Below are 18,355 nucleotides of genomic sequence, written 5' to 3' on the forward strand. Positions count from 1 at the left end.
AGCACACACACACGAGCACACACACACACACACACACACACACACACACACACACACACACACACACACACACACACACACACACACACACACACACATACACACACACACATACACACACACACCAAACCGTAGGCCTGCTGAGACAGGGGGCGTTGCAATATTATACGAAGCCCTAAGGCTTGCATAACCAGTTTTAGCACACACCCCTCCCCCCACGTCGTGCGATGTTTGAAGCTGGAAAAGGGTCAGAAATCACTAGCTATCTAGAAACTCGCATATAGATCCACCGCTACACGGGCCAGCTATTTCTGAGCTCTACTGCCTTAAAACGCCCTGTGAAAATTGCTGAATTGGAAACATAGACCAGTGATCTGCTAACATTCGCCGACCCCTAAAAACTGCGGATCCCGTACTGATCATTACACAGCACAGTGACAACGGCCGAACCCTGCCGGGCAGGCTCCGTTTATGCTGTATGCTGGTCTCTCAAACTCCTAACTGATGCAGTGCCGAGGATATACGAAGCACAGACACCGGCGAACATTACATTAGAGTAAGTCCGCCCGACATCAGTGTGACAGTGATAGACATGCGACGTGCACGTGGTCGCTTAAGGTCACACATATGACGCCTGACTCACCAAGCGCCATGGCCAGAGGGTGAAACGGGGATCCGGCTTAACAACTTTCGCTAAGACTTAGTCAGGGTCGGGTCGCACAGGTCACTTTGTCTGTAGCTGCAAACTTACAGCAGAGTCAGACAGTTTTCTGCGGACCGCGAGGGTGGACCATGGCAGCCCCGCTGTTCTGGACCCTGTGCGTGGCCGGGTTACTTCTGAGTGTCTCCCAACACCAAGGTACGTTACCAGGTCTAACTATGTTGTCCGATCTACTGTAATTGTCCTGATCCTTCTGGTCCTTTAAGAAAAGGGGTGGGTCTCGAAGACTTGGGTTCATAGATTTCTACGATGAATAATTTCAGTGTGTACTCAAGCGTTGGACAAGGATGGGACAAGAAAACAATAAGACAATACCAGAATTTCCTTTTGGTACATAGTGGACATTAAACAAAGGTTTCGCGTAGTGTTGACCCGCTGCACCCAGCTGAAAGCGAGACGCTGCAAATCACTTCTCACGCTTATCTTGAAAGTTCATCTGTGTTGGTAGAAATCATTATGAAGCAAATTTAAACTGCAATTTCCAACACAACAAATTGGACTCACTCAAATTTTTGTTCATTCCTTGAGAAAGACTGGAGTTGTACAGTCGAAAATTTGAGTGAGTCCAATTTGTTGTGTTGGAAATTGCAGCTTAAACTTGATTCATAACAATTCTCAAGCTATTAAAAAAAGCGTTATGACTCGTCCTCGGTGTGAGGTCGATCACTTTACCATTCTGTTGTGTCCTAAAAACAGTTTTCATAGTGACCGATGCTAGTGCCCTATCCTGCCGCCGGCACTGAAAACAACCTCTTCCAGTCGAAGGTCGACTACTTTATCACCGCGTTCTGTCTTTAAACTAGTTTTATGAAGAAATGTCATATTTCTGCCACCGGTACTGTAACTTCTGAACGAAAACCACAATTTTTACGGGAAAATATATACACGTTAATATTGATTTCATTGGATTTTAGAATTTGCCACTGTGTGATTGTCTTAAGTAAGGCACACCCTCGATCCCTCGCGGTTGACTGCACTCGAGACAACTACTGTAACATCTACGTTACTAGTGCGAGTGTCTGGCAGCAGTTCAGCTAAACGTTCGCACATCAATAAATGACAACTACTTTTTCGCGACTCGAAATAAATGAATTGTCATAAAAGATCTAAGAATAGCTAAAACAGTGTCCATACGCCACACAATAGGTAAGAAGTTAAACCATTTCCAGAGGAGAACCATGCACTCGTCATTTGTAACACCAAACAGCTGGAATGCCAGCTTGTTTGAATAATACATCTCGCTAAAAAGCTTGTATGAATTTTACTGGAGCAAAATGGGTCACAATATAGTTTAAAAATTGCTGTTACTGAGTACAATCGGCTACTTGTAAGACTTTCTTGTGACACTGAAATGAACCCAGCTGTAAGAATATAATGGTTGTAGAAGGTCCACATATGACAACAACAAACAAAACAACAACATTCAAAACAATCGTAACGTACAAACACTTAATGACAAATTATGACCTACGATAACTTCTACGATGACCCTGCAGATAATTGTCGTGCAGACAACGCTAACTGTCGTACAGACAACTTTTAGAGGCGTACCCTAGGACGTGACTGGAATTATAATATGTGTAACGAATAAAAACATATGAAATGCCTGCGGGTAGAGCTCCATAGAGCCCTGGACAATTAGATAGGGATTGCGTTGTACTGACTGCCTAACCAGAGAAGCTACTCCTCAGTGTGCTGAAATAGTGAATGGGCGAGAACGGGCAAAACATACCTGTCATTGGCGAACTCTGATGTCCTTACGTTACTGTTACAATAACCCATAAAGTCCGAACGACGAAACAGCGAACAGGACGAAATGGTGAGAGAATACAGTGAAATGTTTATTGCAAATTCGTTCCCGGAGGCTAATTGAAAATTACAAAGCATAAAAGAACAATGAAATAGAGTATAAAATAACTAAAGTCTACATGATGAAGGTATCTGTCTAGAACTATGACTATGTCTAAAACTATGTCTGAAGGGTTTGACTTCTCTTTTGTAAACCATGGAAGACGTAATGTCCCATCTTTTCAAAAATTGTGAGTTTTGGAAAGTTAAAAGAAGAATAGTTTTTTCTTGGTCTGTAAGTTTAGAGAAATTAGAAGAAATTGTAGAAGTTTGAATAGTCAACTCATTTCGAGCGTTGTTATGGAATGAACAGTTTGAAATAAAATGTATATCGTCTTCCACAGCCTTTGGCTTTGCACTACAATATTTACAAATTCTTTGACATACAGGTAGTCTTCTATACCGGCCTCTCTCTAATATAAGACGGACCGAGCGAACGGTTGACATGCAATTAAAAATGTAAATTCTACAGTGGTGCATTATTTTTTTTTTGTTTTTATGTCCCGTTAAGTGAATCAGAAGTTCCAAAATTTCGAGACAAAACTTTGTCCTATAGTGCCCTGTTATGAACGGGGGTGGGGGGTGGGTAGGGGCTACATGCTTACGTGAATTGTAGTCAGTTTGGTGGAAGCAATTATAGCGTTGCTCTGGTGTTCGCAACTCCTGCCATCGATTTTAAGCTACAATATGTACATTAGGCCACAGCAAGTAAATTTTGAGCATGACATCCTCCGCGGACTCCAAATCTAATGCGAGCGGGCGAAAAAAACAACACGGGCAAAAATAAAACAGGATTCCTACATTTTCATATTTTGAGACAATAAACCTTGTTGAGGCAACTAAACCTAATGTCATAAACATACATAAATACATAGTAGTAGTAGTAGTAGTAGTAGTAGTAGTAGTAGACTGGTTTATTATTAAAATCAAAGACAAGTCACTTGGCAGCCAACAGGCTGAATTGACAGACTCGTGTACAAATTGGCAGGCAATATTGATTCGCTTAAAATATCTAAAATCGTTAAAATGGCAAAACAGATAAAAGCAATATTTAGTTTGAAGAACATTGCTGGGTGTCGCCCCTAGAAGCACCGAACTACAAAAAGTCAATTCGCGTGTGCATAATAAACTCTAGCATAGACATATAAAGTTATATATATGATAAAAAGAACAGTATAAGGGTCCTTGACAAGTAAAATCGTTAACTGTACAATTAAAACCTTCCATTATTCAACATGTGGTCATGGAGGCTCTTATCAAGAACATTAAAATGAATTGTTTATCAGTCTTGTCATGTGCGGAATAGCGATATTTCTGTAGCGATCAGTTCTACAGCGTTGTAAGTTCAGTTTACTTCAAGAGCGGGTGTGGCGACTGCTGATGCTCTCTCTTATGGGTGGAAGGAAGCAATCATACTTAATCATAACTAATCATACATAATCATACTCAGAGAGTTGAAGCATTAACATAGTTCAGCTTCCAGCACTTTCTATCGTACATCATTTCTACAAGTTCTTTTCCATACAGACCAGTCTCTAGCTCTATAATGTCTTTAAGTGTAGAGTATGGACGGCCTCTTCTCCTCTTTGCTTCCGGAGACCAGAGAGGCAATTTTCCACCCGGTTCACCATGCCGAGTAACATGGCCGGCTAGGAGGCGTTCATACTCCATGACTCGCAGCCGTATAACAAAATTGAAACAACACAAGCTTGAAACACTTTTTGTTTCCTCCCTGACCTGTGATTTCCAGACTCTTTGAAGAGAATGTATGGCACTCCATGCCTGCCCAATTGTAACCTCCATGTCATGTTTGGAATCTGTATATCCCCCAAAATATCTAAAGTTAGTGACCCTTTCAATTGTAGATCCGTCGGAAGCACAGAGTTGTTCCGAGGATGTGGGGTTTAAATAAATGAATTTAGTTTTTGACGCATTAAGATACAGTCCAATGGTTTGACATGCAGCTTCGAAGGGTTAGGCCATCGGTCTCTGTGATTCTGTGATACATGTAGCTACCCGTAATGCATAATCTAATCAAATAATAAATAAGAATGGGGCAAGGGGGTCCCCTGTAGAACACCAGTATTAATACTGAATCAGTCCGTCTCTCCATCGTGATTACCACAGCTGAAGTGTCACGATACATGACTTTAACTGCACTTACAACATCTAATGGAATACCATATGCATCAAGTATTTGGAACAACTTGCGATCAATCAAATCGAAAGCCTTACGGAAATCGATAAAAACAAGAACAGCTTCCTTGTTGTAGTTCCTCAGTTCTTCAACAATACGCCTAAGTGCAAGTATATGAGATGGGGTCGAAGAGTCCTTGGTGAAAGCCGTTTGGTCGCAATACTTTATCCATAGCAGGGCGAATTCTATTTAATAATTCTATTTAATTATCATAAACATAAGGTCCTTCATTCAACAGTATTACCTGTCCTTGTAGATGTCTTCACTTCTAAATTCACTTCTAGAATTGTAGGAAAGAGTTTGCCGTACCAACATGGGCAGCTACTACACTGGGTACCCATATGAGATGGAAAACCCTATACTGTCAACACTTGCCATCACACCCTAAGTTTGTTGAATCCCTTACAAGTAGTAAAGTGTATCTAAACAAATAGACGTTGACATATTTGCCTATTTTTCTTTTTTCCCAAATCAGGCGAAAATCAATGATGTCATCCATACATGATGTCATCCTTGATGTCATCCATACAAATTACTTGCTGTGAACTTAGGACGATACAAAAAGTTAACTTTCTGTTCATCTCTTTATAAAAAATAGTTGAATGAACCCTACCCCACGTGCATTTATGTAGTGGAGGTTTTTCAGAAAATGACCCCTTAGGGGTGTTTGGAAGTCAGTGAAGTGTCAGTTATGTTTGATAACATCAATGCTGGTAGTTTGTGGCACAGTCAGCATGCCGTGTCACTTGAATGCGCATCGTTTGTGCCATAAATGCAAGAAATGAAGGATATTACTAAGATATGCTGAAAAAGTGGAAGAAAATTACAATCACACTTTTATTACAATCTTATTACCAAAATATTTCAATTTTTGGTACGAAAACGTTACATAATGCCACTTTAAGTGCGTAAAGTCAGGAGAATAAGCAATTTTATATCACTTTTCTGCCATTTAAATCTGACCCACTCACGTTTGATACGCATAGTAGGTAAATGACAATCTTTTAGGCCAGTGAGATCGAATGGAAAATAAGACAAACTAATAACGCTCTGTTTTGTTATCCTGATTTTCTGTTACTAACAACGTGTCCATGTAGCCAGACGGATTATTTGCATAATCAAAGAGAACTATTTATTGTCCGTCAGTCAGAAAGGTTAACATCATTTGGCGAAGGTATGAGATCGTAGAACTCTAGTTTTTTGAATGCTATTTCTTGTAGGTGAAGCAGCAACAAAAAACAACGAACGGAACTCTGATGCTGACCTTGACGGTGTGAAGCATGGAGTCTCTGAAGTGAGGAAGGACGACCTCGCCGACATCCCAGGGCATGGCGAGGTACACCAGGAAACACTGGACAAGCTCCAACATGTCCTCCGTCTCTTCAAGCAAATCAAGTTGGAAAGGGAACAGAGCCCAGCGCACAAGGCGGCAGATGCGTCGTCGTCTGATCTTCCAGATGAACAAAATTTGGAATCAAATGGTACAATAGCTGTTCTTCCTTGAGCATTTCTCTTTCCTTTCATTGTACATAAGGCATAGCAATCTTCCGCGAAGATATGGAAGAAGAAAAAAAACACATGAGCTTACATTTTTGGTACTATTATATTATATTCTTTTTTTGCGTATGTGTAACTTGCCACATCGGCAAGTTTATTTATATATAGTGGGAGTTTTGCACCTCATTAAAGATTAATCAATTTGGTTGGTTGATTGGGTGGATGTTTGAATTGGTTGCTTGGTTGGGTGTTTGATTTAATTAGTAAGTTGGTCGGTTTGGATGGTTGGTGGGTGGTTGGATAGATGGATGGTTGGTTGGTTGGTTGGTTGGTTGGTTGGTTGGTTGGTTGGTTGGTTGGTTGGTTGGTTGCTTGCTTGCTTGGTTGCTTGCTTGGTTGCTTGGTTTGGATGGTTTTGTCGTCTCAGTGCTTGTGTCATCTTACACTGTGAACATTTGTTAATGTGCAGGGAAGCGGGATGAGACCATCAGTGACCCTGGTGCTTCACATGTAAATGAGAACAACGTGTTGGAGTCCGTAAAGACGATTTTGGAAGAGGAAAATACTGAAGGTAAGACCAAATCCATGTGTTGTGAACGAGCAGTGCATCTTTTGTCAGCAGTGCCATCTCCCTGTAATTTTTCTTTGCGTCTTAATATGTTTCGCATTATTTTGATTCTCCGTTTAAAGGAAACGCTTGCTTTCCCTCCTTAGCCTTTCCGTCCTTGTACAGTAGTAGTCAAGGAAATTTTTTTCTGTACAGGTGAGCTAGATTTAAAATGATACAAGAGGTCGGTGACTTCATATACCTTCGTCATGTATGAGCTTGGTTTATCAGAGATGTGCTGCTGTATATAGTTTGACTTTTACTTTGCTGGTTTGTGAACAAAAGGATGTGTATAGAAACACACGTTACACGAGTACGGACATTTTCCAACATAGTCACGATGCTCATTTTGACATAATCAACCCCTACATATTCACTATTAAACAAATTCAGCTTAAAAAGAGCAGTTACCCCCAAATTAATATCAACAGCAAGAGCGCACATAACAAACCCTATCTCAGCGTTCCGGTTGATACTATCAAAAATAATCCCCATTCTAGCTTCGGCTTAAAATAAAAACTTACCTCAAGCTTAGGTCAATAGCAAAATCGCACAAACAGACCCTATCCCAGCATTCCGGGGACAAACAGAGAACACACTAGACGCTCCTCTGTCCTGACACTACAACATATCACCACACCCATAAAACCAGAGGACAACAAGCAATCTACTGCCAAACCACACCCCCATTTGTTACCCCCCCCCCTCCCCGGACTAAGTCATGCCCCCATCTGTTTAAAAAAATTCCAAAACCTCAAATACCTAGACCTACATTTGAAGCATGTCAAACCTAAAAGTGCCGCTACATTACCTTAAGAAGCCACTAGAATGACCAAATTCGAATTTAAACTTTTTTCACACTCCAAACTACCTACAAAACTGTAAAAAATATATCCACAACATTACAGGTTATCCCGTCTAGTCACATTCAGTCATAGACATGACCACAGCAGCTCCAAACAAACAGCTATTTTGCTAAAAACCACACAAGATACTTACTGCCCAAGCTATGTTCCACTCAAAAGTGAAGACCGCTGCAGTACCACTATACTCAAAATTGACCTTGAACTTCATGTATCCAACCTCATCCTACCTTCCAAATATCATAAAGATACATGCACAACAACACAAGTTATAAACAATTACCAAATCAGCAACCCCTATGTATGGTGTACCTAAACACATAACCTTCTGACGAAGGTAATTACGCTATTTAATGTAGTATTTTTTAAAATCTGTCTTAAAAGGGCATGGTGACGATCATTCCTACCACAGTCAGAGTGAGATGGACCGGTTGCTGAATAAGTTTGCATTCCTGGAGGTCATACGAAATCGTCTGGTTGAGGATAACAAACAGGAAAAGAAAAACATCATCACTTCAAGAGGAGACAATGACCTGATGTCCTCAACTAAGTTAGTGATGCAGGGCATGTTACAGGATTGCACTAGGTCTGCACAGAATGCCATCTATGACACAGGAATGTACTCAGCCCCCATAGCACAAGCCATCCTGTACAACGCTATCTTAAGGGAACTTAGTTCCGTATATGCCGATCTCCAATCAACCGATGGCCAGACCCAACGAAATAACCTGTTGTCTGCTGTGGATTCTCTTGAACGTGCTTTAGGTGCTGAAGCGTTAACGGTTATCGTCATTCCCAAGATGGGACGGCAAGGTATCAGTAGCCAGAGTGCAATACAAAAATACCTAGCGACAGCACTGAGTCAAACTGTCAGACCACGACCTTCAGCTCTAGACATTATCTCAACTATTAGTAGTCTCCAAGCTGATCTGGCACCGTCCGTGGAACAAATCATGGCAGAAACTTCAAAGTCTCCTACCAGGGAAGACATTGATAACGTTTTCTTGGCGAATATATTTAAAGCACTTGCAATAATTTATAGTCACCAGGACACTGCACAGAACAGGCCACCAGAATTCTCTTACTCGAAACCACAACAAACAGTACAGCAAGTGCAATCTGTCTTACAAAATGCACAGCTTCAGGGCGTCCTGACACAACCAGAGACACAAGCCATCCAGACGGCGGTACAAGAGTCACCCAAGGCAGCCTTGACAAAAATTGTGCAGACGGTGGGCGACAAAGCTGGCAAAACTCCCCTCGATCAATTGCAGACAATACAGACCATTGAAAAGGTACAAGGAGATCTCCGCCCAAGTCAGATAAGCCAGGTCCTGACTGGACTACAAGAAAGTCCCCAGAAGGCAATGCAGGTATTACAAACTGTCATCCAGGAGACCACAGACAAGAAGACACAGGCTACTCAGCAAACGGAGACCACCATCCAAACTTTGACGACCCTGGGTCGGCTGACAGAAGACGACTCCACGACGATCCGCCATGCATTGCAAACATCTCCAGCCGACGCCGTCCAGACCATCATAGGTGTGGTGGGACGGAAAGTAGACCTATCCGACACAGACCGCCAGCGTCTGGTCACCATCGTGCAAAATAACAAGGACAGGCTGGGTAGTCAAGACGTCTATTCAGTTGTGCAAGCCTTGCAAACCTCGCCCCAGCAGGCAATTTCTACAATCACCCAGACGCTTGGACGAAAGACCGGACAACCTGTTAGTGTTCACTTTACCGGCTCATTTCCGCAGCAAGTGGTCCAGCAAGCTGAAGTGCAACAAACAGTACAGCAAGTGCAATCTGTCTTACAAAATGCACAGCTTCAGGGCGTCCTGACACAACCAGAGACACAAGCCATCCAGACGGCGGTACAAGAGTCACCCAAGGCAGCCTTGACAAAAATTGTGCAGACCTTGGGCGACAAAGCTGGCAAAACTCCCCTCGATCAATTGCAGACAATACAGACCATTGAAAAGGTACAAGGAGATCTCCGCCCAAGTCAAATAAGCCAGGTCCTGACTGGACTACAAGAAAGTCCCCAGAAGGCAATGCAGGTATTACAAACTGTCATCCAGGAGACCACAGACAAGAAGACACAGGCTACTCAGCAAACGGAGACCACCATCCAAACTTTGACGACCCTGGGTCGGCTGACAGAAGACGACTCCACGACGATCCGCCATGCATTGCAAACATCTCCAGCCGACGCCGTCCAGACCATCATAGGTGTGGTGGGACGAAAGTAGACCTATCCGACACAGACCGCCAGCGTCTGGTCACCATCGGGCAAAATAACAAGGACAGGCTGGGTAGTCAAGACGTCTATTCAGTTGTGCAAGCCTTGCAAACCTCGCCCCAGCAGGCAATTTCTACAATCACCCAGACGCTTGGACGAAAGACCGGACAACCTGTTAGTGTTCACTTTACCGGCTCATTTCCGCAGCAAGTGGTCCAGCAGCAAGCTGAAGTGCAACAAACAGTACAGCAAGTGCAATCTGTCTTACAAAATGCACAGCTTCAGGGCGTCCTGACACAACCAGAGACACAAGCCATCCAGACGGCGGTACAAGAGTCACCCAAGGCAGCCTTGACAAAAATTGTGCAGACGGTGGGCGACAAAGCTGGCAAAACTCCCCTCGATCAATTGCAGACAATACAGACCATTGAAAAGGTACAAGGAGATCTCCGCCCAAGTCAGATAAGCCAGGTCCTGACTGGACTACAAGAAAGTCCCCAGAAGGCAATGCAGGTATTACAAACTGTCATCCAGGAGACCACAGACAAGAAGACACAGGCTACTCAGCAAACGGAGACCACCATCCAAACTTTGACGACCCTGGGTCGGCTGACAGAAGACGACTCCACGACGATCCGCCATGCATTGCAAACATCTCCAGCCGACGCCGTCCAGACCATCATAGGTGTGGTGGGACGGAAAGTAGACCTATCCGACACAGACCGCCAGCGTCTGGTCACCATCGTGCAAAATAACAAGGACAGGCTGGGTAGTCAAGACGTCTATTCAGTTGTGCAAGCCTTGCAAACCTCGCCCCAGCAGGCAATTTCTACAATCACCCAGACGCTTGGACGAAAGACCGGACAACCTGTTAGTGTTCACTTTACCGGCTCATTTCCGCAGCAAGTGGTCCAGCAGCAAGCTGAAGTGCAACAAACAGTACAGCAAGTGCAATCTGTCTTACAAAATGCACAGCTTCAGGGCGTCCTGACACAACCAGAGACACAAGCCATCCAGACGGCGGTACAAGAGTCACCCAAGGCAGCCTTGACAAAAATTGTGCAGACGGTGGGCGACAAAGCTGGCAAAACTCCCCTCGATCAATTGCAGACAATACAGACCATTGAAAAGGTACAAGGAGATCTCCGCCCAAGTCAGATAAGCCAGGTCCTGACTGGACTACAAGAAAGTCCCCAGAAGGCAATGCAGGTATTACAAACTGTCATCCAGGAGACCACAGACAAGAAGACACAGGCTACTCAGCAAACGGAGACCACCATCCAAACTTTGACGACCCTGGGTCGGCTGACAGAAGACGACTCCACGACGATCCGCCATGCATTGCAAACATCTCCAGCCGACGCCGTCCAGACCATCATAGGTGTGGTGGGACGGAAAGTAGACCTATCCGACACAGACCGCCAGCGTCTGGTCACCATCGTGCAAAATAACAAGGACAGGCTGGGTAGTCAAGACGTCTATTCAGTTGTGCAAGCCTTGCAAACCTCGCCCCAGCAGGCAATTTCTACAATCACCCAGACGCTTGGACGAAAGACCGGACAACCTGTTAGTGTTCACTTTACCGGCTCATTTCCGCAGCAAGTGGTCCAGCAGCAAGCTGAAGTGCAACAAACAGTACAGCAAGTGCAATCTGTCTTACAAAATGCACAGCTTCAGGGCGTCCTGACACAACCAGAGACACAAGCCATCCAGACGGCGGTACAAGAGTCACCCAAGGCAGCCTTGACAAAAATTGTGCAGACGGTGGGCGACAAAGCTGGCAAAATACCCCTCGATCAATTGCAGACAATACAGACCATTGAAAAGGTACAAGGAGATCTCCGCCCAAGTCAGATAAGCCAGGTCCTGACTGGACTACAAGAAAGTCCCCAGAAGGCAATGCAGGTATTACAAACTGTCATCCAGGAGACCACAGACAAGAAGACACAGGCTATTCAGCAAACGGAGACCACCATCCAAACTTTGACGACCCTGGGTCGGCTGACAGAAGACGACTCCACGACGATCCGCCATGCATTGCAAACATCTCCAGCCGACGCCGTCCAGACCATCATAGGTGTGGTGGGACGGAAAGTAGACCTATCCGACACAGACCGCCAGCGTCTGGTCACCATCGTGCAAAATAACAAGGACAGGCTGGGTAGTCAAGACGTCTATTCAGTTGTGCAAGCCTTGCAAACCTCGCCCCAGCAGGCAATTTCTACAATCACCCAGACGCTTGGACGAAAGACCGGACAACCTGTTAGTGTTCACTTTACCGGCTCATTTCCGCAGCAAGTGGTCCAGCAGCAAGTTGAAGTGCAACAAACAGTACAGCAAGTGCAATCTGTCTTACAAAATGCACAGCTTCAGGGCGTCCTGACACAACCAGAGACACAAGCCATCCAGACGGCGGTACAAGAGTCACCCAAGGCAGCCTTGACGAAAATTGTGCAGACGGTGGGCGACAAAGCTGGCAAAACTCCCCTCGATCAATTACAGACAATACAGACCATTGAAAAGGTACAAGGAGATCTCCGCCCAAGTCAGATAAGCCAGGTCCTGACTGGACTACAAGAAAGTCCCCAGAAGGCAATGCAGGTATTACAAACTGTCATCCAGGAGACCACAGACAAGAAGACACAGGCTACTCAGCAAACGGAGACCACCATCCAAACTTTGACGACCCTGGGTCGGCTGACAGAAGACGACTCCACGACGATCCGCCATGCATTGCAAACATCTCCAGCCGACGCCGTCCAGACCATCATAGGTGTGGTGGGACGGAAAGTAGACCTATCCGACACAGACCGCCAGCGTCTGGTCACCATCGTGCAAAATAACAAGGACAGGCTGGGTAGTCAAGACGTCTTTTCAGTTGTGCAAGCCTTGCAAACCTCGCCCCAGCAGGCAATTTCTACAATCACGCAAACGCTTGGACGAAAGACCGGACAAACATTCAGTCTTTCCTCTTTTACTTCGACTTCGGAAATGCAGCCCATTCCAGAGTTGGAGACGACCGTTACGGGTGAGATTGCACAGGCGTCAGCGACATCTGGTTTTGGAACAGATTTCAACACGGTTTTGTCCGGTCTATTACAAAATGGAAAAATTAGTGACATTGAGTATCAGACCATCAAAAATGCATATTCAGAATCCCCCGATTTTGGGTTGAGGTCTATCGCAGATATTTTGAAAAAGAGAATTAATTTTAATTCTCAGCAGCTTATAATCCTCGGGAAAGTGAATGACATGTCATATCATGTCAACAAAGATTACATCAAGGTTTTGCTGCCCGCACTTGACAGATCTGATGTCGACGCTACAGGCAGTATCGTTAACATTATCTATAAACGTTCCATCACTGTGAAGACCATTACAATTCTACAGCAACTGACGAGAGACGGAGTCATTACAGCGGAACAGGGGCGACGTCTTGTGTCATCCTTGCAACAAGAGCCCAGCAGTGCACTTAAGATTGCGTTACGTCTCGTAGGAGCTGAAGATTCTGTACTCAATAATGTTGACGTCTTTCCCCGTCAAGTTGACATTCGTGATGTTAGTAATATCTTAAATGCACTTACCATTTCCAAAGAAAAGGCACACACCAAAGCTCTCATGATCATGCAGTATAAGGCAACTATTCTCTTCCGGATCCAAGGAATGGCGCATACTCTATCAACTAAAGGCATATTAAGCCTCCAGCAATCTCAACAAATCAGACAGTCGCTAGATCTTCGCCCTGAGCAGACAATTCAGTCTATCGCGGACGTGATCCTGCAAAGGTCACACATGTCGTCGGTGGACAAACAACAGCTTCTCCTTGGAGTTGCGTTTGCCAGAAATAACCTAAACACGGCAGATATGTTGCCAGTGCTGCAGGCCCTTGCACAATCACCTGAAGCTGCCCTTATCAAGCTTAGGCAACTGGTACAGGAATCTACATCCAAGATGGCCAACACTGTATCAACAGTAGATTTTTCGGTCGCTTACATCGGTGGTACAGGGGACAACACACTTGCTCTTATTATTGAGGCCCTAGAAGACGCCGCAAAAGAACAAGAAAAGGACAGTGACAGGCAAAAACTTCTTGGAATACTCACCGCTCTCAATAAAGCTGGGACATCTTCCGATTCAAGTTCTGTTCTCCAGGTGATGACCTCTTCTGTTCAATATAAAACATATTATTTGTCAATTCTGTATTACGAAATGCACATTTCAATCAGACTGAAAACATGTCAGATGTATATCCTTGATCCGGATGACTAGATAACTCGAGTTTTGCTACAAGTTGCGTCAAGCTGTCAGGATCAGGGTTAGGGTTTACACTTAATCTAGCCCTGTGTGCAAAGCATACATTTTGCTGTTGTATCTAACCTTTCCTCTATTTGCACAGGCGCTGGGAGGTGGAACTGTCACAGGGAGTCAGAAGCAAAACAAGATGGCCGTGTTACTGGAGGGTTTGTCTGGAGTGGAGCAGGCCAGCAGTGCCGAGTCCATGGCTGCTGCTGCTGTCGCTGTTGACAAGGCGGCTGAGGGGATTCACTCGGAGATTGAGAAAGGAAGTGCGAGCGAGAATAGGTTCGTTCTACAAATGATATAGGTTTTATTTTCGCCATTTGGTCAGCTAGTTGTGGTTCGCTGATTACCCGCGTAGCTAGACTCGAAAATTATGATTTGCATTAAATCATATATTTTCAAACAAGATAGGCCGACAGTTTCTCGCGTTTTAAGTTACTTGAGAACGACTTACATTTTACCTGTTCTTCAATAGGGACGACATGATACAGGTCATGTCGAAGGCCCTAGTTGTTCTGAACGGGGCCGCGGGAAAGGTTAAGGGAACGTCTGCTGAGGAAGCTCTCCAACACGCCATCCACACGATTGATGAAGCTCGTGAAGACGCCATCAAGCAGGGAGCTGTGAAGGAGCTCTCCGCTGCTGTGGGCTCCCTGGGGATAGCAGTGGACAATATTGAGACTGCCTTAGAGGTATGGTACATTTGCATCCTTTCTTGTTGTGCGTCGGGTGGTTTTGATTGATTCCTGTTTCATATTTCTAGATATTACGAAGCACTGGTAGTCCACATTTGCTAATCAAATCCTAATTGCACGAATGTATAATGGATTTTAGTTGTCATGGCTGTAAATCAATGCCATGATACTACATATGAGTTGGTTGTGATAAATATAAGGTAGTATAAATGAGCTTTGCTTAATTTACGTAAAAGCAAAGGTAACTTTGCGACCTTTTATATTTTTTCGCTCAGGCTGTCATCCAGGGCCATGACATCACAGAGGACAAGCCTGTAGCTGTCCCACAGGTCGTGATAGAGGCCACCACAATGAGCTATGTGGAAGAAGTGCTTCAATCGATCTTGTCGCATAATTCGTCCTAGATCTTACAAACCCTCTACTACAAAAGGCGTATATGGCGAAAAACTATAATGTATAATTACATTACAAAGAATGTGCTGAAGTTTGCGGACTAGTTTAGTGAAAATGCTGTCAGGTAAAGGTTGTGTGAAAAAAAAGCAATTTCTGCTGAAAAGTCTTGAAGAAGCCCATATTTGTAAGCTCAACTGTAGAAGATATTTCAAGCCAAGCTTACATAAACAAGTAGGGAATGGTCTCACAAGGCAAAGACACGTTTACCCTAGGGAATATCTATGTAAATTGATACAAACAGGTGCACAAGTACATCCATGATGATGATGACTGGTTTATTCATATATATAAACACATAAACAAATAAAAGTCTGTGGCAGCCAAAATGGCTGAATTGGCGACTTCTTGAATGCGTGTGAGGCTGTTCTAGTGTACGCGATGCAAGTGTGACAATGGCATTGGAAAAACATAGAATATAAGGTTAGTAAAGCTTACCTGTTCACAACCATTTGGTTTACATGATCCGACGTTTTGATGACCGTCTGTCATCGTCATCAGGGCCAATATGACTGGTTTACTGTGTAATGGAGCTACGTGTTGCACTACTTGTCATTGTGCACTGAAGCTAGATGTTACTGCACCAATGCAGTCCCAAGCATAAAACAATTGTGACAAACAACATAGTGTCACAATTGTTCATCAATTATGCCACAATGACAGACGGTCATCGAAACGTCGGCTCATGCAAAACAAAGGGTTGTGAATAAAAAAAAAACTTTTGTGACGACAAGACAATCCCAGACGCGGCTAGCTTTGTGTAAAAAAAGAGAAGAAATCAACAGTGACAGACCGCTAGAAACACTGAACTGTGCAATAGACTAGGGGGGCGCCAAGGCAATAGACAGACAGGATAACAGACGAATCCGTTGGATCGAAGAGGCGGTATCGATAAGAAAGTCAAACCGGTAATGAACCGGCACGGGGGGATACATACTTAGTCAGGTTTGGGATTGTGCTCTCGTCGCAAAAGCCTCACCTACATTGGCTACATGTAGCGACGAGAAGCAGTACTCCAGTCAGAGGAAGGTGTCTGACAGACATCGAAATGTATTATTACTAAGCAGGTGAGAGTCTATAACGGTTGTGTTAACGAAAACAACAATATCCTTTCTTCAGTAAAGTTAAACAGTTTTCATATACGAAAAATTTCTAAGACATTGTGTCAGGACTTAAATTGACACCTCTGAATCAATCAATGATAGAAGGTGTTGAGAAAATGCCACTTACTGTTATGTCTGCACAATTGAAATGAAACATGGACATGTTCCGTTCCTTGTAGTTCTATTGCTTGGCAACTGAAATTTTAGCTCATCTGATATGCACCGAACAGGTCTGAGTTGCGTAGAAAATGGCTCTTTGGTTTCCGAAAATATTTTCAGTACTCCAGAAGCTCTAGGAAAGATGTCTGACGAGCATCGAAACGTACGTAAGCAGGTGAGAATCTATCACGGTTGTATAAAAAGAAGCACCTGATATCCAAAGGCTTTTGGGGTTTTTAAATTACAGAAGCACAATAATAAAGGCCATATGATGGGAATGCTGTTTTGTCGGTCTCTTAAGTTTACGTCACAGATAGGGCTAGGGTTATTTGAATATGTTCAGTACCAGTGATAGGATCATGTATAAGTGTTAACGCGTGCTCGTCATTCCACCGGGCACCCCAAGGCCGTCACATCATGAAAACTGTTGTTACGTCAAACGAAAATCTAGAACATCTGGACATCTGAACCAGATGTAAGACACCAGTTTTGTACATGTACGCACATGTACAAGCTGCGTAAGACCGGACTGTAAGGTTTGAACCACTCACACCGGGAAGTTCCCCTACTCTTTTCGATAAGTGTGGTGGGTTCTTTAACGTGCGCGGGGTGTGGCTCTCCAAACACGGGACCTACATTTAACGTCCTATCCGAGCGACGTCCCTAAGTGAGGCTAGGTACTCATTTCCACCTGAGTGAAGTGAGGAAAGTCGTGTAAAGTGCCTTTCCCAATGGCACAAGATCGGTGACATGGGCAGGATTGAATGAATGAATGAATGAATGAATGAATGAATGAATGAATGAATGAATGAATGAATGAATGAATGAATGAATGAATGAATGAATGAATGAATGAATGAAGACCTTTAATGCTTTCTTGTACATTTTTGCCCCACTGGGTTAAGCACAGGTCACATCATTACAATAATATACATACACAAATACATATACTAGTAACTGTTACATGTATATATAAACGTCTAATGTATTCTAGTCTTTTCAACTTAATCAATTCACAGCAAGTTCACAGAAGACACCACAGATATGCCCTAGCTAGCCCTGTACCCCTCCCATGAAACATTGGTTTCTACTGATGGTGTCGAAAAAAATTCCAAAGATCTTAATCCATTCAAAGCATCCAGACCAGACCATATACCACCAAGGTTCCGCATAATGACATCGGGGCTAGGGAAATCACACCGATACTTTTTAAAACTTTTTGTTAAACACTGTTGGAATCCCTAACGACAGGAAGAGTGCGAATATATGTAACGCTAACGTTACCATTAAAAAAAGGGGGAAATAAATTGATCTTGAGTAGTGCAATAAAAGCCGCCAGGAGGCCATACTAGTGCGGACCTATGGCCTACATTTTAAAAAAATCATATCTAGAAACAAAACTTGATATCTAACAACGTTGCTATCAATTTACCAAAGTTAATATGACGGCACCACCACAGCATAGCCTGCATGTAACGTTACTGCATTACATGGTCCTGTCTTTGTTCGATGATGATGATGATGATGATGTTCCTGAGAGACATTTGACACATGCAGTCTCCCATATCAGCGCGCTTCATGTTCACATCAGACTGCTTGCAATTCTCCCGGGCTCTACGAGGGGGCATAACTTAGTCGGCCCGATTTTCCCCCCGACCCTCGGTCTGG

At 43.8% G+C, this 18,355-nt stretch overlaps 1 protein-coding gene across 1 annotated transcript; it reads left to right on the forward strand.

Moving 5' to 3' along the window:
- The first annotated feature begins 764 nt into the window (after positions 1-764).
- On the forward strand, positions 765-16,936 carry LOC109473625. Its single transcript, XM_019773561.1, is given in 8 exon segments — positions 765-859; positions 5,987-6,247; positions 6,733-6,834; positions 8,118-9,980; positions 9,983-14,133; positions 14,378-14,562; positions 14,756-14,972; positions 15,251-16,936. Coding segments are annotated over 8 exon segments (6,975 nt in total). The 5' UTR covers positions 765-792; the 3' UTR covers positions 15,380-16,936.
- The last annotated feature ends 1,419 nt before the right edge of the window (positions 16,937-18,355 follow it).

This window comes from Branchiostoma belcheri, unplaced genomic scaffold, assembly GCF_001625305.1.
Source record: "Branchiostoma belcheri isolate BF01 breed outbred unplaced genomic scaffold, Haploidv18h27 scaffold100, whole genome shotgun sequence".
In the NCBI taxonomy this organism is placed as follows: domain Eukaryota; kingdom Metazoa; phylum Chordata; class Leptocardii; order Amphioxiformes; family Branchiostomatidae; genus Branchiostoma; species Branchiostoma belcheri.